This window comes from Nyctereutes procyonoides, unplaced genomic scaffold (genome assembly GCF_905146905.1).
Source record: "Nyctereutes procyonoides isolate TBG_1078 unplaced genomic scaffold, NYPRO_anot_genome, whole genome shotgun sequence".
Lineage (NCBI taxonomy): Eukaryota > Metazoa > Chordata > Mammalia > Carnivora > Canidae > Nyctereutes > Nyctereutes procyonoides.
Window position 1 is genome coordinate 60,142,640 of NW_026575126.1, and position 21,648 is coordinate 60,164,287.

Consider the following 21,648-nt stretch of genomic DNA (forward strand, 5'->3'; position numbering starts at 1 on the left):
AGTTAGAAGGAATGGATTAGGATTAAAGCTATATTTAGGGGAACCTGGGCAGCTCAGATGGTTGAGCATCTGCCTTCTGCTCAGGTCATGATCCCAGGGTCCTGGGATCAAGCCCCATATCAGGCTCCCTATTCAGCAGGGAGCCTGCTTCTCCCTCTCCCTCTCCTGCCCACCCTGCTTGTGCTATCTCTCTCTCTCTCTTTTTTCTCTCTCTCTAATAAATAAAATCTTTTTTTAAAAGCTGTACTTGGTAAAGAAGCAGCAGTCACTCAAACTGTGGGGGAAGGGGTTGTGTTTGGTCATTTTTGTGTTTGGGCAATGTTGGTTTTGTGTTCAGAAATGATTATGAAATGGTCTTTCTCTCAATCTGTCAGAGTGCCATGGCCTAGCTGATAGTGCCAGGCCTGCTCCTAGCATTACCAAGGTTTCCACAGGGAGAGTGTAAACTAGCTCCCAGCTGTCATGGGCTGCCTTTTTTTTTTTTTTTAAATCAGTTGCACTTGAAAAATCAGAATTGGCAACCTCTTTTGGTAAAACATGAGCTCTCTGGGTCACCACAGGCTCCATTACTCCCCAATACCTTGTAATGCCCTACCCCACTCATGTACACTCCTAACTGTTCCCTGGCATTGAAATCTGCACCCCACACAGAGCAAAATAGGAACCAAGCCCAGAGAAAAGTGACTTGGCTAGGATCACCCAATGAACCTGTGGGAGAGTGGAAATTCTGTTTAAATTTTCCCTCCAGCAAACCCCCATGCTAGACATTAAGATCCTTTGTTAAATCTCTGAAGTATCAGCCTCTCAACGGAACGTAGATCCAGTCAGATAAACACTTCTCAGTACATTTTCTTGTCAATAACATGTCCCTGACTTATTCTTTCTTTTTTTCGGGATTGGGTGTCTCGAGACCTTAGCTGGGATTCTAAAACCTTTGCTTGGCCGCTGCAGCCACCCCTGACACTCATTCTGCTCAATACCACAGGCGTGTTTCTGCCTGGAGTCCGTGTGTGTGCACTTCCCTCTGCCTGGAGTTCTCCCTCACACCTTAGTGTGGCCTCGTCTTCTCAGCTTCGGCTCTGCATCACTTCCTCAGGCACGCACTTCCTGACGGCCTTACCTACTACACACACCCTGCATGTCCTAGCACTACTGTCACCTCTCTAAGGAGGCCACCTCACTTTGGCCTCTTGTACAAGTCTCCCTTGGTGCTTTGTTCGAAGCTCTCCGCAGTCTGTCAAAAGCGCGGGGATGGGAGGCGGAAACCTTGCCTTTCACGCCCGCGAAGCGCTCTGAGGGCAGAGACTCAACCACCGCGAGGCGACCTCGCTTTCCACAGCAGGCATGTGGCGGAGCCCGTCCTCCAACCACTGTCCAAGACCCGCGCGAGGACCTCACGTCGCGCGGTAACCCACCCCGCCAGAGGCTGCGCGCTACCTCTCCACGGGGGCCCTAGGTCACCACGCATGCTCCGCACCGCCGGCGCGCGAGGTCAGGGGCGGGACCTTGGCGCGCCTGCGCACCTGTTCAGCCTCGGCTTCCGGCGGCGTCGGCGTGATGGGGCTGAGGGCTGCGGCGGAGTAGCCGCGGCGTGTGGTCGTGTGGACCTCGCTGTCTGTTCCGACGGCTCGGGTCTCGGGGTCTTTGAGAGCCGTCGGAGGGTGCGGAGAGAGCCTAGGATCGCCGTCCGCCGCCAGTCCCCGGCATGTCGGCCGAGGCTTCGGGCCCGGCGGCGGCCGAGGCCCCGTCCCTGGAAGCCCCCAAGCCCTCGGGTCTCGAGCCTGGCTCCGCCGCCTACGGTCTCAAGCCGCTCACCCCGAACAGCAAGTACGTGAAGCTGAATGTGGGCGGCTCGCTGCACTACACCACGCTGCGCACCCTCACGGGACAGGACACCATGCTCAAAGCCATGTTCAGCGGCCGCGCGGAGGTGCTCACTGACGCGGGAGGTACGCCGCGCCGCACTTACCTCTGTGGTCCTCCATCCTCCAGATCCCCGTCTGCCTTCCCTCGCCCAGTCTCCTCATATCCCCTCTCTCGCATCTCTACCGTGCAGTCAACTCATTTAACCTCCCTCCAGCCCCCGCCATCCAGTCTCATCGCCCCTTCCTCATTCATAATTCCCCTCCTATCTCAGTCCTTTATCCCTAGCAATAACCGACATTTAAGGGAATATCACATGCCCGCTTCCAACACGCGCTGTGGTAAGTAATTCAACACGTCACTTCCGAATTTTTATTACCAGTCCCCTCCAATTCTCCCACCCTTTACTCCTCAGCTCAGACGACTCGGGAACTAGCCCTGCTACCAGCAGCACCCTTCCAGGCAACCTTCATGTTCCTTCCAACTGCCCAGCCTTATGTTTGCCTCTCTACCTCAGCACTACCAGCAACCGGCCTGGAGGAGTTGTCTGTCTCTATTCCTCCAACACAGGTCCCCGTACGCTCTAGGGATCCATCTGTAAATGCAGACTGTAGAAAAAGGCTGTTTTGGGGGTTTGCCATGGACACCAGAGAGAAGGGTGGACAGTTCTCTTTGGCAGGTGAACCTTACCTTCTTGGAGTGTTGCCTTCAGGGTTGGAACCCACATGCCCAGGTGGAACTGTAGTTTTTGTGAGGGTGGGGGAAGGTATTGAGAGGGGTATAACAATGATAGTAAAGAGCAGGAAAATTAAAATTTGGGCGATGGAGTTCAATCTTAAAATATCTGAGGTTGAAGGATTTGATTATTCAACAAGTATTTGTAAAGTGCCAGTTAGTGCCAGAGATACTTTGGTAAATGAATCAGACAAGATTAGTCTTATAGACTTTACTTTTTTTGTGGGGGCAGGAGGAAAATAATAAGCAAATACACATATGAAAAATACATGTGATTGCAGATAGTAATAAGTTCTCTGAATAATATAAAGGTTGAAATGGTAGTGAACTGGGGGGTGGGGTAGATATTTTAATTAAGGCAGTCAGAACTAACGCCAAAGGTTAGAGTTTGTTGGTAAGGTAATCATTTTCATTGCAATCATTTTCTCATGGTGAGAACTTTTTCAATGCAGAACAGACCTGGAAAGGAATTCATTCTCTGTGTCTACGAATGTTAAAAAGGGGTCTATGGGAGAACTCACTGGAGATGTTTTAAAGGGATTTTCTTGGATGTGGCAAAGGTTTGAGACAGATCAGTATTCAGACCTGTAGCTTTGGAATCTGTTTTTCATAAAAATTTAGTAGCTCCAGAGCCCCCTGCAAAGCCATCCTTCCTCTTGCCTGTCTCCACTCCACCAGGTTGGGTGCTGATTGACCGGAGCGGCCGCCACTTTGGTACAATCCTCAACTACCTGCGGGATGGGTCCGTGCCACTGCCTGATAATACCAGAGAACTGGGGGAGCTACTAGGCGAAGCACGCTACTACCTGGTACAGGGTCTGATTGAGGACTGCCAGCTAGCATTGCAGGTGAGGGGCCCTGGGTCCCACCTTATACCCATGTCTCTGGGAGAGCTGTCTAAGCACTTAGATACTAGCACATTAAAAAATAGAGGGGAGGTATCTGGGGTATTGTTTGGAGAGGCTTCCTATGGCCTGGCTGTGACTAGCCATAACTACAGAAAATTTGGTTGGAGATGCTTTCCTGTGTATTCCTGCTACCTCAGGAAGGACCTCCCTCACCACCTCGTGCCAGGACTATTACAGTAGTTTTTTTTGTTTAAGATTTTATTTATTTTTTCATGAGAGACACAAAGAGAGGCAGAGACATAGGCAGAGAGAGAAGCAGGCCCCATGCAGGGAGCCTGATGTGGGACTCGATCCTCTGATTTCCAGGATCCTGCCCTGGGCCAAAGGCAGACGCTCAACCGCTGAGCCACCCAGGGGTCCCTGTTACAGTAGTTAAATGACTGTTCTCTCCTTGCTGTTCCTACCTGGCTAATCCGGCAATCACACTACCACCTGAGTGATGATCCTTAAACAGTCTAGTCTCCCCTTTGCTCCTAAATCTGAAATAACTCCCTGTGCCACTAGGAAAAAAAAAATAATAATTTTAAATTAGAATATAATGATCTCTGTGATTTGGTCCTGTCCTGGGAGGCAGTATTCCACCCCCAGCCAGGTTTTTGTTGTTGTTGTTTTTAACTTCTTTTTTAGCAATGAAATCCTAGAATCAGAGCTGCTCCCCAAAAGACAGATTGGGGGTTCCACGCCCCAACTTCTGGGCTTCTCTTCTATGGATCTCAGGGTTCTGAAGAGAGCTTAGAAAGCACAGCCAGGACCTGTGGGTTAAGTGTCACCTCTACCACAGCTGACCGAGTGACCTTGATTGATTCAGTTCCTACCTCTGGCATTCTGTCCTCATGTTCCAAAAGATAGGAAAACAAGAAAAATATGTACACTGTAGTGAGTTTTACATAAAGCCTTTTATTTTGTTCTATTTTTACATTGTTAAAAATGTACCTTCTTTTATGATACAATATTACTAGGAGATTATAAGAGTTTCTTTTTTAGTGCCCTTTATATATTAAAAAGTGGCGACTATAAACAATTTTCTGTTATCTTGGTGAATACATATTGGTTCTTGAAATTCAAAAGTATAGGGCAGCCTGGGTGGCTCAGCGGTTTAGAGCCGCCTTCAGCCCAGGGCATGATCCTGGAGACCCAGGATCAAGTCCCATGTCAGGCTCACTGCATGGAGCCTGCTTATCCCTCTGCCTGTGTCTCTGCCTCTCTCTCTCTCTCTGTGTTTCTCATGAATGAATAAATAAATAAAATCTTTTAAAAAAATAAAACAAAAGTATAGAGTTCCTTCGGGCAATATCCATGTTTTTCAAACTGCAACCTATAGGGGAAAAATGCATTTTATGCCCACGTATATATAACTTAAGTAAAAATTTTATAAAATGATACTTTTAGTGAAATACATGCTGATATATTGTTTTCTTTCTTTTTAATGCTCTTTGGACCCATTAACTGATTTCATGACTCATTAATGGGTCACCACTTGCAGTTGGAAAACCATTGAACTAAATAATCTTGAAAGTGAGTTCCTGCTCTGTAGTTGTACATTTATTCAGTGTTACCTTCCACCCACTGTGCGTTGGGAGCTATTCTGCTATCTGATTGTGTGTACATCTTGTACCCCTGTTCGATATACAGGTAGGAAGTTAAGGATGCATCCAAGGTCAAAGAGCCAGTAAGCCGCAGAGCTCAGAGTCAGCCCCAGCTTATCTGATTGCTAGGTGCAGTGTTTTTTCCTCTGTGCTCTACTTGCTTCCTTTCCAGGTTTCTCTGACACTGTTCTCATCCTCACCCCACTCAGAGTTTGCATGTTCTTTTGGAGGTTTTTGTTTTTAAGATTCAGGTGTAGAGAATTGGGTTCATCATACTCCTCAGCGTGTGGTACTTAATCATCATTGGTCTCATTACAGATCTTTTCTCTATTTTTCCCTTTCATTCCCAGTTCCTTGCCCACTTCCATTTTACCCATAGGTACCCCTCTAATTCTGACATTTTGATACATATACTTAGATTATGTTTGTACCCTTGAAAAGCTAAAAGCCTCATTTTGTATATGTACGTGTTTTAAATTTCCATAAATGGCATTGAGGTATGGATTGTGTATTTCTTAATTCAACACTTTTTTCAAGATCTATTCATGCTGCTATTTGTACATTTAGTTCTTTGCTTCTAACTGCTGCACAAGAATCTATGGCATGATACATATTCACCATATTTTATTTATACATTCCCCTGAGGTTGGAAACCTAGATTGCCTCCAACTTCCCTCCCCCACACACCGTGCCACCTGCCACCATGAGCATCCTTATACATGTGCCCTTGTGGATCCTGGGCCAGGGTTTCTCATGTTTGTAGCTGGGAGTGGAATTGCAGGGTAATAGAACACATACAAACGAATTTCAGCAAGTATCATCAGATTACTTTCCCAAATGACTGTAGCACTTTATACTCTTGATCAGCAATGCAAAAGGGATCCCATTTCTGCATATTCTCAACAACACATGGCATCATCCAGTGTTCTAATTTTGTCAGTCTGGTTGGTACAGAGTGATCTCATTTTAATTTGCATGCCTCTAATTACTAATGAGATTGAGCATCTTTTCATATGCTTTACTTGCTTTTGTGGTTCCCTTTCTGTGAATTGCCTATTCATGTTCTTTACCAAATTTTCGACTGAGTTTCCTATCTTTTTCTTGTTGCTTTGGAGAAGATGTCTGCATATTTTAGTTTAGTTCCTAGGGAGAACTAAGCCCTAACACATGTATTGTACATAATAAATTTACTTTCCTCGTATGTTTGTAGAATGGTACTACTTTCATCCTTGGAAGAGATGAGAAAATAGGTACTGCAATTACTTCCTGGATTTTGAGATTCAGATGAAGAATCCTAGTTGAGAAAATCTGTTTCAGATAATTTTTAGTCAGTTTTAATTGTTGCCAATATTGTCTCTTAAAATGTCACCTGTCTGTGGCATCTGTTGTTGGATAGAAATCTTTTTTATTATAACCATTTATTATTTTTAAAGGAGTATATGTATGCATTGTAGAAATTTAGAAAACACAGATAAAAAAATAAAAATTCCAAATATCCTTCAAGGTCTTCATGTGTGTGTGTGTGTGTGTGCGTGCATGTGTGTGTTTGCCAAAATATATATGATTATACTGTATGTGCTGTTTTGTAATCTGCTTTTTTTTGTTTGTTAATAATTGCCATCTTTCCATGTCAATAAAATTTCGTCTTACCTAACATCCAGAGTATATACAAATTTTTCCATTTGTTCCAGAGACATCTTTTTTTTTTTTTCAGAGACATCTTTTATAGCTGGTTCATCTAAACCAGGACCCAGTCTAGATCCTTGCATTATATCTGATTATTATGTTCTTTAAGTCTCTTCCAACCCCAAACCATCCCTTTTTTATTTATGCTGACTTATTAAAAGAGACTGCCAATTGTCCTGCACAGTGATCCGTTTTCCATATTTGCCTGGTTGATTCCTTGTGGTATCATTTGGTTTAGTACTGTACCCTATTCTGTGTTTTCTGGAAACTAGACAGTATATTTATTTTTTTTTTAATTTTTTTTTTTATTTATTTACGATAGTCATACAGAGAGAGAGAGAAAGGCAGAGACACAGGCAGAGGGAGAAGCAGGCTCCATGCACTGGGAGCCCTACGTGGGATTCGATCCCGGGTCTCCAGGATCACGCCCTGAGCCAAAGGCAGGCGCCAAACCGCTGCGCCACCCAGGGATCCCGTATATTTATTTTTTTAAGTTTATTTATTTATTTTTTAGTAATCTCTACACCTACGGTAGAAATTGGACTTAAACTCACAACCCTGAGATCAAGAGCCACATGCTCTTCTGACTGAGCTAGCCAGGTGCCCCAACAGCAGATTTAAAGGCTTGATACTAAACATTTTGGTTAGAATAAAATTTAGGTAATTTTATATATTTCTTTTTTTTAAGATTTTATTTATTTTTTCACGAGAGAGACACACAGAGAGAGGCAGAGACACAGGCGGAGGGAGAAGCAGGCTCCATGCAAGGAGCCCGACATGGGACTTGATCCTGGGTCCCCGGGATCGGGCCCTGGGCTGAAGGCAGGCTCTAAACTGCTGAGCCACCTGGGCTGCCCAATTTTATGTATTTCATATTGTGTTGTATTGAGAAATCCATAATACTGCTGCTAATATGACCCATCATTGGTAATGCTCAGAATTGGCCCCTAGATTCGTGATGATGATTGGATCCCTCCATTATCATTACATTTCCTTGTTGCCAACCATGAAGTAATCTGTGTGATGTTGTTTAGGCACTGATAGGTAACTGTGAATGGCACTTACCTATCAGCCACACCACCGATTGAGAATCCTTACGGATTAATCATTTCTTTAGGGTTGTAGAGTAATTATAATTCTGTCATTCTTTTAGCATTATTACCTGGGATTATTTGTAAAGTCACAGTTTCCATTGTCAACTGGAGAAAATCTTGATTTTATTTTTTTTTTTAATTTTTTTTTTTATTTATTTATGATAGTCACACACACACATAGAGAGAGAGAGGCAGAGACACAGGCAGAGGGAGAAGCAGGCTCCATGCACCGGGAGCCCGACGTGGGATTCGATCCCGGGTCTCCAGGATCGCGCCCTGGGCCAAAGGCAGGCGCCAAACCGCTGCGCCACCCAGGGATCCCCGAAAATCTTGATTTTAATGTCAAATTCCTCTTTGTTTTTTAACCTAGTGGTATATCTTTGTAGGGTCTTGTTTAGGAAGATTTTTTTATCCCATCCTACATCTTTTACTAGTTTTATAGTTCTATCTTTCATATATGGGTCTTTTAATCTAAATGGAATTCATGGTCTTAAATGTGAATTATGAAGGGATTTAACTTTTTTTTTGTCCTCCGTAGAGTGAGCTAGTTTTTCCAATGCCATCTACTAAACACTCTGTGGTAGCCAGTGTTCAAGATAGCCACCAGCAATTCTTGCTTCATCCTTATTCAGGCTCTTGTGTAGTCCCCTCCCCCACTGAATATGGCTGACCTATGTAACCAGTAGGATATTGCAGAAGTGATAGTGTATGACTTCTAAAGCTAGGTCACAAAAGACATTGCAATTTCTGCCTCTGTCTTGGATCACTCATTCTGGGGGAAGCCAGCTGCCACGTGACACCCAGTCAACCCAAAGGAGAGTTTACTTGGTGAGGAACAGAAGCCCCCTGTCAATAACCAGCACAGAGTCCCAGCCATATGGGTGAACTATCTCAAGTGGATTTGTTAGGCCCAATCAAGTCTTCAGATAACTACAGCCCTGGCCAGCATCTGGACTCCCAACTTCATGAGAGGCCCTGGTCCAGACCACCCAGCTGAGCCAATCTCAAGTTCCCAACCCATGAAAAATGTGTGCAATAATAAATGTTTATATTGTTTTAAGCTGCTAAATCTGTAGTCATTTGTTACCCAGCAGTGGATAACAGATTTGGTATCTGGAGTGGGGTTCTGTAGTAACAAAAGCCTAAAATATGGAGTGGCTTTAGAATTGGGAAGTGGGCACCAGCTGGCAGGACTTTGAGGAGAATGTTAATAAAAGCCTGAAGAACTTTAGAGGGTCTGTTCATAGAAGCCCAATGACTTTGGAGGAGGCTGAATGGAAGAAAATGTTACTGGAAACTGGCACAAAGGGAACCCTTGTCATGTAGACGAAAGAGTTCAGCAACACTGTCTCCTACAGTAGAAAACATACCTAATGAATTGGGTGATATAGCTAAAGAGGTTTCCAAAAAAGAACGTTGAAGGTTTTGTTGCTGATAGTGAAATAGAAGAGAGAGTAAGCAAGAGGAAAAACAAGAAGGCAGGAATTACTGTGTTTGAAAAGTCCCAACCTTTCAAGATAACACATGATGCTACAATTCACAAATAGCTTCCAGGCCAAGATCAGATACAGGGAATTCTCAGTAAAACATGTTCTAAAGATGAAGCCTAGGATGTGATTCTAAAAGCCTTTGTTAAGACTTCAGAAATATCCCAGAAAATGCCTCAGCACTGCTGCTCAAACAACAGTGCTTCTAAGAAGCTGAAGGGTGGTGCCCCTCAGCAGTCTGAGCACACCCCCAAAGTAGAGGAGAGGGTATCTCACAAAAATTTGTGGGTGTGGGATCATCCAGTGAACTGAACCCCAAGACTCGCAAGATACCCACTACATTTTTACGAGAATTATGTTGGCAGAAACTGCCAGCTTGGAGTGAAAGTGACAGAGATGGAGCAAGAGAAGAGGCCTTTGGACCTCTTTACAGGTGAAAACCGTGGAGCTGCAAGCATGGACTGGCTTTCATGGAAAAGGAAGGACGGTTCAGGGCAGAGCCAACAGCCATAGAGAATCATTTCTGGGCAAGAGTGCATTAGCTCCCAACATTTGTCCAACTGGCTTTCAGAATTTCTATGAAACAGGGATCCCTGGGTGGCTCAGCGGTTTAGTGCCTGCCTTTGGCCCAGGGCATGATCCTGGAGTCCCAGGATCAAGTCCCGCGTCGGGCTCCCGGCATGGAGCCTGCTTCTCCCTTCTCCCTCCTCCTGTGTCTCTGCCTCTCTCTATCTCTCTGTGTCTATCATAAATAAATAAATCTTTAAAAAAAAAAGAATTTCTATGAAACAGTGACTTGTATGTGCCACCAACCTTCCCCCAAGCATTCCAGACAAGAGTAACTCCAGTGTTTATTGTAATGCCTGTTCCACCACTGCATATTAGGTGTATGGGAGAGAGAATTTGTGTCTTTAGTTCACAGGTCTTCAGGTCCAGAGGAAATGTACTTAAGGAGCTATACCCAAGGATCCTCATCCACATCTAGACTGACTTAGATGACAGTATTCTGTACTTCAGGCTGATGCTATAATGGGATGAGACTTTGGGATATCATAGGAGGGGATGAGTGTGGTTTTCAATGGGAAGGATTTGAATCAAAGGGGCCAGATGATGGCCTGTGGAGCCAGTCTCCAAGGCAATCTCTAATGATTCTTATTCCCTGGTATTCATTCTTTTGGTAGTTTCCTTGCACACAGAGCAGGGCTGACAAAACTAGGTCATAAAAGACATTGAAGCCTCCACTTTGCTCTTGGATTATTTGCTCTGGAGAAGCCAGCTGCCATGTTGTGAGGACACTTAGGCAACCCTTTGGAGAGGTCCAGATGACAGGGACCAGCTGTTTCCTGATGATAGCCAGCATGAACTTGCCAGCCATATGTATAAGCTTTCTGACACAGATCCTCCAGATTCAGGCATTCCTTCAGATTCCTGCAGCATTGGCTGACTTAGCTACAACCTCAAGACGTGCACCTATTCCACAACAACCCAGCTAAGCCACTCTTAAATTCCTAATCAACAGAAACTGAAATAATATTGTTGCTTTAAGCTGCTAAGTTTGGGAATAGTTTATTACACAGCCATAACTGACACACACTCCATTCTTACCCCACTGATATGAGGTGTCCTTTATAAATACCAGTTCTCATATATACATCAGCCCATTTCCAAACTCTCTTGTGTTCCACTGGTTTTTCGTTTGTTCCCAAAACCAAAACATACTGTTTTCATTAGTGTGGCTTTATAGAATATCTTAATATATGATAGCATCAGTCTTTCCTCTTGGCTCTTTTTAAAAATTAACCTAAGTAATAGTAGACTTTAATTCTTCCATATTTTTTTTAATTTTTATTTATTTATGATAGAGAAGCAGGCTCCATGCACCGGGAGCCCGACGTGGGACTCAATCCCGGGTCTCCAGGATCGCGCCCTGGGCCAAAGGCAGGCACCAAAAGGCTGTGCCACTAAGGGATCCCTAATTCTTCCATATTAATGATAGAAAAAGTCTTATAAGTTTCTTAAAAAAAGTCTTTTGGAATTTCCGGTTGAGAAAAAGATCTGGTTGAGAGAAGTAAAAGGGGTTTTGGCATAAAGATTCTGGAAGACAGAAAAGGGGAAAGAAGTTCATGTATCTGGTTCTGCCTCATGCCTCATCCCACCCAGCCAGGTTCATTTATTCAACAGACACTGAGCATGTACTGTATAGCAGGCACTCCCTAGATGAGAAAAGAGAGATCACAAGCAAACATACAACAAAATGTGAGGAGAGGAGAAAATGTGAGGAACTCAGTGCTGTGAAGAATGAGCTGCTAATGTGTAAAGGAGGTAGAGGAGACTGCTTCAGTCAGGAATCTTTTTTTTTTTTTAAGATTTTATTTATTTATTCATGAGAGACACAGAAAGAGAAAGACACAGGCAGAGATGCAGGCAGAGAGAGAAGCAGGCTCCATGCAGGGAGCTTGACGTGGGACTCAGTCCTGGGTCTCCAGGATCATGCCCTGGGCCAAAGGCAGCACTAAACCACTGAGCCACCTGGGCTTCCCTAGTCAGGAATCTTTAGGAGACGGACCAGCACCCTCTGAGGGGTACTTTTTGAGTTATCTGAATGGTATGAAGGAACTAGCCAAGCACACAGCAGTGTAGACAATTCTGGGCGATGGGAACAGCAAAGGGCTGAGTGGGTACAAGGAACAGGCCACAGTGGGGCTGAAACCCAGCAAGCAGGGGAGAATGGTAGAAACAAGATCAGAGAGTTTGGATCCTACAGAGCTCTGTGGACCACTAAGGAGTCGACCCCGCCCCCAAAGTCAACAAGCAGCTTTGGACACCTTTTAAGTAGGAGAGTGAGTGACCTTTGGTTGTGCTGTTAACCACCTTCCGCTTCTTCTCTAGCAAAAAAGGGAGAACCTGTCCCCGCTGTGCCTCATCCCCACGGTGACATCTCCCCGGGAGGAGCAGCAGCTCCTGGCCAGCACCTCTAAGGTGAGGCCCCTGTGTCCTGTAGGGTGGAAGCTGGGGGCCTCTCCCTGCAGCCTGACCCCCGCCCTTCTCCTTGCTCTCTACCCCCACAGCCCGTGGTGAAGCTCCTGCACAACCGCAGTAACAACAAGTATTCCTACACCAGGTGATGGCCCCGGGGTGGGGAGGTGCACAGGGTTGGGGGGCGGGGGCTGTGGCCGCCCAGAGGGACAGAGTGCCTGCCTGCCAGCCTGCCTGCCGGGGTGCAGATTCCAACTCTGGGTATGGGGCAGGTCATTTTCATCCCAAGGTTCAGTGTGTTCACCAGGAAATGGTTCCACCGAGGATCAGATGACAGTGGCTAGCATTTACAGAGGGTTTTTCCACAAGAGAGACATTGCTTTCCATGCTTTACACATAGTAGCTCCCATGATCAGCCCAACTCTTTGGGGTACTACTGTCTCCATTTGGCAGATGGGGGAACCAAGGCACCAATAAGTGAAATAACTTGCCTCACATCACTCAGGTAAAAGAAGTGGTGGTGCAGCTGGGGCTCCAGGTCCTGCACAGTAGTCCTTCTGCTGTGCTGGGATTTGCTCCGCTCTGCTTCTTCCCTAAGGCCCACTTAGCCTGGCCCAGGGTGGAAGAAGCTCCCTGCTGAACCCCAAGACCTGTATGCAGGGCAGGCAGGCCTCTGTGCTAGAGGGACAGAGGGAAGGAAACCAGTGCACTGAGGCCTCCTGGTCCCCTGGTCTTCAGCACTTCGGATGACAACCTCCTTAAGAACATTGAGCTGTTTGACAAACTGGCCCTGCGCTTCCACGGGCGGCTGCTTTTCCTCAAGGATGTACTGGGGGACGAGATCTGCTGTTGGTCCTTCTACGGGCAGGGCCGCAAAATCGCCGAGGTGTGCTGCACCTCCATTGTCTATGCCACGGAGAAGAAGCAGACCAAGGTCAGAGGGGATTCAGGGCCTGGTCAGGGAGGGCTGTGGTGGTGGGCAGCACCAGGACCCTGGACAAAGACAGCTCAGCAGACCGGGCAGCGGAAAGTCCTGGGAATCAGGAGCTGCAGTTTCAAGTTCCGGGGTCTTGGGGAACCTTGGGCAAATCACCCTCCTTCTGTGGGTCTCTGTTTCTCTGCCGTGAAGTGAGGGTGTTGGATTAGAGTGGGATTCTTTACCGAGCCCATTTGGGTCTCAAGGCCATCTTGAAGTGGTAAGTGGGTTTGGAGTGTGTATGCATTTTTCCATATAGAAAAACCATAGATGTTAAAATCTCAGAATGGTCCCTGATGCAAAATAGGTTCTTAAAACCTCAAGGCCTTAGAACACACAGGTCTCTTAGAACACACTGAGTTTGTAAGTCCTGAGTCCTGAACATGGCAGTCCCCAGCAGATACTTCCAGAGCACCTACTCTGCACTAAGCACGGCGCCAGGTTTGAAATCAAGGTGATTGAAAGGCCTAGTAAAGTACCAGCCCTCTGTCGTGTCATCTGCTCCCTTTTGACTTTGATATGAGGGATGTGCCTCAGATAACACAAATTTCTGAGCACCGAGCGCAATTTCATACCTCCCAGTCTTTGCACTAACGTCCCTCTTGGACTTTTTCCTCATCTGCATCTGCCTAATGAACTTGTGCTCAATCTTTAAGACACAAGCCAAGCACAGATTTCTTTGGGATACTTTTGTTCATGAACTTTCAACCCTTTAACCCCAGAGGTGGTCCTACTTCCTTCCTAATCTGCAGTGGGCAGAGGCTGGGGTGGGGCCGGGGGTCTCACATCAGCAGCAAGAGATTAGCTCCTTGAGGGTAGGGCTCTAGCTTTTCTTCCAATCTCCCTAGCACTGGGCAGGTGCTTATCACACAATGGAAGCTAGGAAACATTTTTTGAATACATGCATGCATGAATTCCAAGCAGCTTCCAAGAAGTTTCCACTGTAATTGGGAAGACAGGAAGATAAACCAGTAATGAAAATGCAGCTTGTTAAAAGTTATGTTAGCTCTGTCCCTCCAGGTCACATGAGGGGACTCTCCCAGCACCTCCTTGCCTCACCCCTTTCTACTTTCTCTCCGCTCTGCTTCCTTCCTGCAGATGTTCAAATACTATGCAATACTAAATGCATTCCTGCCCTGGAGCTCTGAGCCTTGCTGTTGTATGTACCCCAGGCTGCCCTTTCTCTATTTACCCATGTTGCTCCTTCCCTCCCTCCTTTGGCTGTTGGTTGAATGTCACCCTTTCACGGAGGCCTTCTCTGAACACCCTCTCTAAAGTTGTAATATTCATGGCCATGAGCATCCCCACCTGCTTTTTCTGCTGTATTTTTTCCTGTAATGCTTACCACCATCTGATATTATATTTTATTACACATATGTCTGTGTCCCTCCTCTGGAAGGGAAGCTTCCTGCAGACAGGAGCTTCGCTGAGTTCACTGCTACACTCCCAAAACCTAGAACGACACCTGGTACGGTGCAGTCACTAGGAGTATTTGTCAAGGGAAAGAACATACCAAGAGACTTGGCAGCAAAGGAGAGAAAGCAAGTAACTGCCTGACTCCAGAGCTGGACCTTGAAGGATAAGTATGTCTTTGCTGAGTAAGGGATTGGCAGAGAGGATAGGTAGTCAGGACAGAGGAGCTGCGGCTGCAACGGCTCGGGGGTGTACTTCCTGGTAGTGGGGCAGTGGGGTTGGGGGAGGCATCTGTGGAACTGGATCATAGGGTAGGAGCTGGGGCTGCCGGCCTTTTGCAGGTGGAATTCCCAGAGGCCCGGATCTTTGAAGAGACCTTGAACATCCTGATCTACGAGACTCCCCGGGGCCCAGACCCAGCCCTCCTGGAGGCCACAGGGGGTGCAGCCGGAGGTGGTGGGGCAAGCCGAGGGGAGGACGAGGACAACCGTGAGCACCGGGTCCGCAGGATCCACGTCCGGCGCCACATCACCCATGATGAGCGTCCCCATGGCCAACAGATTGTCTTCAAGGACTGAGCTTTGACCTTTCTCTGTCTTCCACCTGCCACCAGAACACAGTTCCTCTCTCTCTCCCTCCCCTTCCCTGACTTTTGCCCCCGGCTTTGCTGGCCAAGTCGTGGGTCCTCTTCTTGTCCCTTTTCCATTCTTTTGCATCTCACTGCTAATGGCACGGTACATTCCAGCCCCTTCCTCATTCACAACTCTTCAGAAGGCCTACATTTGTCCCCTCATCCCATCCTTTTCCTGCTATCTTCCCTCTCCAGCTGGTTTATAATGATTTAGAATTCCCTTTTTTTTCTTTCTTTCTCTCTTTTCAGCACATTGTACATGCCAAAGTGTCATGCCAGCCGTTCCTGACACCTACCATGTTCTGAGCCGCCTCCCCGTTGTGCAGGGTAGTTTCTCTCCCTCCTCCTTCCCCCACCCCTTTAACTTTGTACTAGGCTGGCCTGGGCTTACACCAGCTCAGCCATCTTCGCAATCTATTTCATATTATTTATTTTAATTTTCTATTAAATTATTGGAATAAAGTTGAGTTGAGGGTCTGGTGCTGGCTCCAGGGGAGAGGGTCAGGGAGATGGCTTGTGTTAAGGAGGTACTTGGCTAGTTGGATGGGAGAGGATGGGAGCCCCTGCCCCAAGCCTTTTATTGGGCTGGTAGCTCGAAGAAGGTAGTCAGGAGTTAGGAGAGGACTTAAAATGTGTATTTCAGTGTAGGCTGGCCAGTTCCCACCCTCAGGCCCCCCCCCCCCGCAGTGGAGAGGAGGTGCAGGCTATTACTCAAGCCGTCCCTGAGTGCGGCACCTCTGCAGCCTAGACGTCTGAAGGGAGCCCCTTGCTTCAAGGGTCTGGTGCGAAGACAAAGTCAAGGGCCTGGCGCTCAGCCCCAGCCACGTTGGGGTGCCAAAGGTCCACGATGAAGACCACTCGAGGCCCATCTTCCGGGGAGCCTAGGGCACAAGGGTATGGAGACAAGAGAGCAGCTGACATTAACTACTGATATGCCAGAGCACTCACCACATACACACAACAGCCAGTACTTTGTCAGTAAGTGCCAGGCACTATTCCAACCCCTTACATGTGTTAACTCTAAGTCATCCAAACAAACCACAAGTCATTGCCATGATTATTCCCATTTTATACGAAGTAACTGAGGCACAAAGAGATTAAATAACTTGCCCAAGGTCACATGGCTGGTACATGCCAGGGGTGGGACGGGAACCCAGGTGGTCCAGGTCCAGGGCCTTGTACTGTTACCACTGTGCTGAATCACCCGGTAAAGAAGGTGGTTGCCTCACCTCACAGGTGTTTGGGGAAGTTATAGGACTTGTTCAAAGTCATGCAGCTGGAAAATGCTAGTGCTAGGACCAGATGCCAGTTGGGCTTGATCCCACAGCCTCTAATCTATTCCCCTTCACTCAGTCTCATTCCCCCTAGTAGAATGGGAGCTCATTACCATTATGAGCCACTGTGTGCAGGAAGGAGTCGTCTACCAGTAGACAGTGTCCCTCAGCCCAGCACTGGGGCTCACCCCCGACCACCAGCTCACAGCCAGGAGGAATCTTCAGGCCTATGGAAAGAGACCAGGCATCCAACACCCCTGCCTCCATCAAAGGGGCCCACCCCAGTCAGTCAAAAAGCAGTTTGAAGGTCTCAAAAAGTCCTACATGGTGTCCCTCCTTGCTCTCTTGAAGGTGTCCCGGATTTACAATACAGTACCAGATGAAAGAAGTGCTGGGAGATAGGGGAAAGGCAGTGCAAAGCACAAGCTCTCAGTTCCAAAGGAAAGAGAAGGTTTCCTGAAGGAAGCGGCATCTCTTCTTGGGCTTCTGCCAATTTAGCACAAGAACCTACTTACTGTCTATGAGGCCCTCAGTATAAAAGTATTCAGTCCATTTTTGCCCAAGGACCAACATGGTAAAATGTTGGTGTTTTGCACAACACGGTAAAGTACTGCGACAAAACCGAGCAGCCAGCTCTAATGATGGAGAATAGAAAGACCTCTCAGGGATCCCTGGGTGGCTCAGCGGTTTGGTGCCTGCCTTTGGCCCAGGGCGCGATCCTGGAGCCCCAGGATGGAGTCCTGAGTCGGGCTCCCCGCATGGAGCCTGCTTCTCCCTCCTCCTGTGACTCTGCCTCTCTCTCTCTCTAACAAATAAATAAATAAATCTTAAAGAAAGAAAAGAAAAGAAAAAAAAAGAAGAAAAGAGAAAAGAGACCTCCCAGAGGAGGTATGATGTTTAGAAGTGGGAGTCCTGAAGGCTGAGTAGGAGTTTTCCAGGAGGTGATAGGTGATAAGGGAGAAATACATTCTAGGCTGCGGAGTGTGGCATCTGCCAGGATCGGCCAGAAGGCTCTCATGATCTGATGCCTGGTGATGGAAGGGAAGGGGAGGAAGGGAACAGGTGGGAGAAAGAATCTGGCCTTGACGCTGAAGCCAGTGTGCTTTGAAGTGGAGGACGCATCAAACTGGTAGCACAGGAAATGATTTTAGGTAACAGGGCTTTAAGTAACCCTGCATTAAACAACAAAACTGTTTCCTTCTCCATTTTCTCTCAGTCTTTAAAACATGAAGAAGGGAATCTCAGTTTGGTGCTATCATAACTTTTAACGCCCCACTAACACTGTTCCCTTCCAAAGGAAGAGAGGTTAGGCTTCAGTCTCAGGCTAGAGTATTTAACTAGAATTTTAATTTATTTTTTATTTTTTTAAAGATTTATTTATTTATTTATTTATTCATGAGAGACACACACACAAACACAGAGGGCCAGAGACACAGGCAGAGGGAGAAGCAGGCTCCAGGCAGGGAGCCCGACAAGGACTCAATTCCGGGTCTCCAGGATCACGCCCTGGGCTGAAGGCAGCGCTAAACTGCTGAGCCACCCGGGCTGCCCTTAGCTAGAATTTTTAAAGCTTTTTTTTTTTTTTAAGTTTGAATTTGTTTTTAAGAGTACTTTCTATTTAGTGCAAGTAATACTATCATTGTTTTATAAAGATCCCTTTAAAAAAAAAAGATTATTTATTCATGAGAGAGAGAGGCAGAGACACAGGCAGAGGGAGGAGGCCCCATGCAGGGAGCCCAACGTGGGCCTCGATCCTGGAACTCCAGGATCATGCCCTGAGCTGAAGGCAGACGCTCAACCACTGAGCCACCCAGGCGTCCCTACACAGATCCCTCTTATTTATTTATTTATTTATTTATTTATTTATTTTTAAATTTTTATTTATTTATGATAGTCACACACAGAGAGAGAGGCATAGACACAGGCAGAGGGAGAAGCAGGCTCCATGCACTGGGAGCCCGACGTGGGATTCAATCCCGGGTCTCCAGGATCGCGCCCTGGGCCAAAGGCAGGCGCTAAACCGCTGCGCCACCCAGGGATCCCCACAGATCCCTTTTAAATAAGTGAAACAAAATGCAGGGGGAATCAGTACCAAGAAACATAATCCAGGTGGTAAATGACCATGGCAAAGCTTATGACGATGGTTGGCAGGTAACGAGCTCAGGAAATGCTGCTATGGGCAACAGGGAGTGATGGAAGATTGCTGAGAAGAGAGGCATGATCAGGAGCACAGTGTAAAGAGCTCTGGTGGCAGAGAAGAGAGTTTGGAGGAGGAATCATGGAGGCAAAGAGGTTGTCTGTAGTCAGCATCTACTTACCCAGATGGCATCTGACCCGGGCATTGGTGGGCCCACAGCGGCCCTCAAGTCGGGCGCCAGGCAGGAGGACAGAAAAGCCAGCATTGCCGAAGGTGTTGGCACTCATAAAGCTCCGCAGCCCCCGCAGTGCCCGATAGGCCCCCGGGCACCGGCGGCAGTTGCTGGGTTGGCACCGGCCTGCTTGGTACAGCAGGAGCTGGTAGCACCCGGGGGCCAGGGGTGGGGACCAGCCCCGAGGCAGAGGAGTAGTCCCTGAGAAGTCCCAGCTCACAGCCCCAAAGTCCCGCAAAATGGCAGGGAAGCTGCTCTCTAGGAGCTCCACGTCATGCCGCTGGGCATCCCGTGGCACAAAGGGGACTGAGGGCAGGTCCGGCAAGAAAAGCAGGCCTGGGCGCTGAATGCCCAGGACGCCTGGCCCTCCCCCAGGGCCTGGGCCACCTTGAGCTGCCCGCCTCACCCTACCCATGCCAGCCCAGGAGTACCGCCTGGCGTAGGCCCGCAGGCGACGGCTCACTAGGCCTTCGGCCCTGGGTCCTTCCCCAGGCTCCCCAGATCTCCCTGGGCTTGACCTGCCAGTCTCAGAGCACCCCCTAGGCCCTCCACTGACACTCCCAGCCTGACTCCCAGCCCCCAGAGCTTGCATGTCTTGGGAGCCCAGGCGGTAACAGTACCAGAGAAAAAGAGAAGTGAGGGCTCCAAGGAGCAGGGTGAGGGCTGACGAGGCCAAGGGCGATGGCCATGCAGGCATGATAGGAAGGGAGGCCCTGGCCAGGAGGCCCGGGGCATCTTCCAGACCCCAGTTCCCCTGTCCCCCCAGTTCTCCACTGTTACCCTCTGTGGCTGCTCCCAGGTTACCCTCTGGGCTGTTTCCCCTCCACATTTCCCACTCTGGGTTCTCTCCCCTCTGAGGTCTTCTCTTCACGTCAGTGTATCCCCCTCTTTCTCACCTCCTTCAAGTACCTCCCAACCCTCCTTTCTCTTTCTTTCCTTCTATCTCTCTCCCCTTCTACCTCTTTCTCCTTCAACTCTCTCTTCTTTCTACCCACCCCCCTCTCCTTTTTCCTTCCGGCTGTTTCTCTCCCTCAGCCTCTCCTTTCTCCACCCTTTCAGTCTTCCCCTCTCCTTTCTTCTCTCTCCTCCCCGCCCCTCTTCTAGCTCCCCCTCCCTTCCCTCTAGCTTCCCCCGGACACCAGTTCCTACCCTACCTGGACCCGTAGCCCCGAGAGCCCGCAACCAGTTGTCCTCCGCAGCGGCTTCTCTCTCTCCTTCCAACCCCTTCTTCCCTTCTGCCCTTCCTTCTCCCTCTACCCGACCCGCTGGTCTCCTCTTTCTCTCTCTCTCTCTCTCTCTCTCTCTCTCTCTCTCTCTCTCTCTCTCTTTCCCCCTCCCTCCCTCTCTCCTACTCGTCCCTTCCTTGGCTCCCACTCACCCTGACGTCACCCCTCCCCACAGTCATCTCAGCTTAGCTACCCCCCGCCCCCACCCAGTGGCAGTCGCATCTTAGCCGGGGTGGGGGGGTTCGTCTCCGGATTTGCCTCCCCTCCCCGCCCCAACGGGGCGCCACGTGGGGCACAGGGGACACTGTGCCAACCTCCAGCCGCCCCGCAATGCGGGGGAAAGAAGGGGCGGGGGCTGAGGGAGGGGCGTGGCAAGACAAGGGGCGGGGCGAGCGCGCAGAATGGTGCACAGGGCCCGCGCTCTCGGACTAAGGACCGGGACACTGCGGCCAGTCCGTCTGTCTGCTGATCCCTTGACCAGTCGGCCTGTGACTCCCCTCCCCACTCCGCCTCCGCTAGAGCCAGCCTCCCCCACCCCCCGGGAGCCTGATTGATAGTGAGGGCCGCTTCAGCCAATCGTCCGCGGCGCGGGGGGCCGGGCCGCTCCTGCGGGGCCGGGGAGAGCTGTCCGCGGCTGGCGGTGCTGAAAAGGGCGCCCCAGAGGCGTTGTGAGGGAGGCCAGGAGACAAAAAGCAAAGTTGAAGCCTCCTGGCAGCTGGCCGGGGTCCTGTATGTAAGGCAAGAGGTCTCTCCTCCCCAGATCCTGGTCTGTCGCCCCTTCGACTTCTCATAAACGTGGAAACTTGTCATTCTCCTGGAGGAGGGGAAACCCCGTTTCACCTGAGCTGTAAAAGGGAAAGGGAAGTCCCGTGGGGGGGGGGGTGTCTGGTTGTGGGCAGGGGGCATATTGGGGAGCTAAGCAAGCGTGAACCCAGCTGTGCCGCCCCTCGGCACCCTGGGAGGAGGAGATTCAGATTCCAGATGTGCTGAAAAGGCTGGGGGAAGGGGTTGTAATTACAGCTAGGACCAGAGTTTCCTTTGCCTCCCCTAGGGGACGCGGGAGTGAGGATTACGGTCTGGCTCATGTGGTCCCTCCTTCCTCCATCTGCACTTCCTCCTTCTCCCTCCCCCACTGTCGCCCCCAAATAAATCCCAGGCCCCTCCCTTCGCCCGTCCCCAGGATCTGACGTGGACTCGACACCTTTCTCAGCTTCTCCCTCCCGCAGCTCCAGTGCCCGAGCTTCGGCTCTCCAGGTTCCGCAACCCCCTCCCCTCCCCACCAAGCCCCGCTAGAGCACAGCAGGAACTCTCCCGATGCTCAACCCCACCCTAGACCCCCAGAAGCTGTCTTGCCTTTCCCCACTCCCCCAGCTTAGGATCCAGCTAGCTCGGTAGACCCAGGCATCCGAGCGTGTGGGTAATCC

General features: G+C 48.8%; 2 protein-coding genes across 3 annotated transcripts; one reads left to right on the forward strand and one right to left on the reverse strand.

Annotated features, from left to right (window-relative positions):
- The first annotated feature begins 1,542 nt into the window (after positions 1–1,542).
- Positions 1,543–15,822, forward strand: KCTD13 (potassium channel tetramerization domain containing 13). Its single transcript, XM_055340968.1, has 6 exons — positions 1,543–1,949; positions 3,277–3,446; positions 12,249–12,338; positions 12,428–12,480; positions 13,074–13,269; positions 15,066–15,822. Exons 1-6 carry the CDS (start codon positions 1,706–1,708, stop codon positions 15,300–15,302), a joined length of 990 nt encoding a protein of 329 aa, XP_055196943.1. The 5' UTR covers positions 1,543–1,705; the 3' UTR covers positions 15,303–15,822.
- Positions 15,823–15,954: 132 nt separating this feature from the next.
- ASPHD1 (aspartate beta-hydroxylase domain containing 1) lies at positions 15,955–20,241 on the reverse strand. Of its 2 annotated transcripts, XM_055340966.1 has the most exons (4): positions 20,153–20,241; positions 18,948–19,124; positions 16,743–16,856; positions 15,955–16,236 (listed from the first exon to the last, which is right to left on the reverse strand). In XM_055340966.1, exons 2-4 carry the CDS (start codon positions 19,051–19,053, stop codon positions 16,127–16,129), a joined length of 330 nt encoding a protein of 109 aa, XP_055196941.1. In that variant the 5' UTR covers positions 19,054–19,124; positions 20,153–20,241; the 3' UTR covers positions 15,955–16,126. The 2 variants fall into 2 exon arrangements, with proteins under 2 accessions (XP_055196941.1, XP_055196940.1); XM_055340965.1 differs by lacking the exon at positions 20,153–20,241 and having other exon boundaries at positions 18,948–20,057.
- Positions 20,242–21,648: the final 1,407 nt, after the last annotated feature.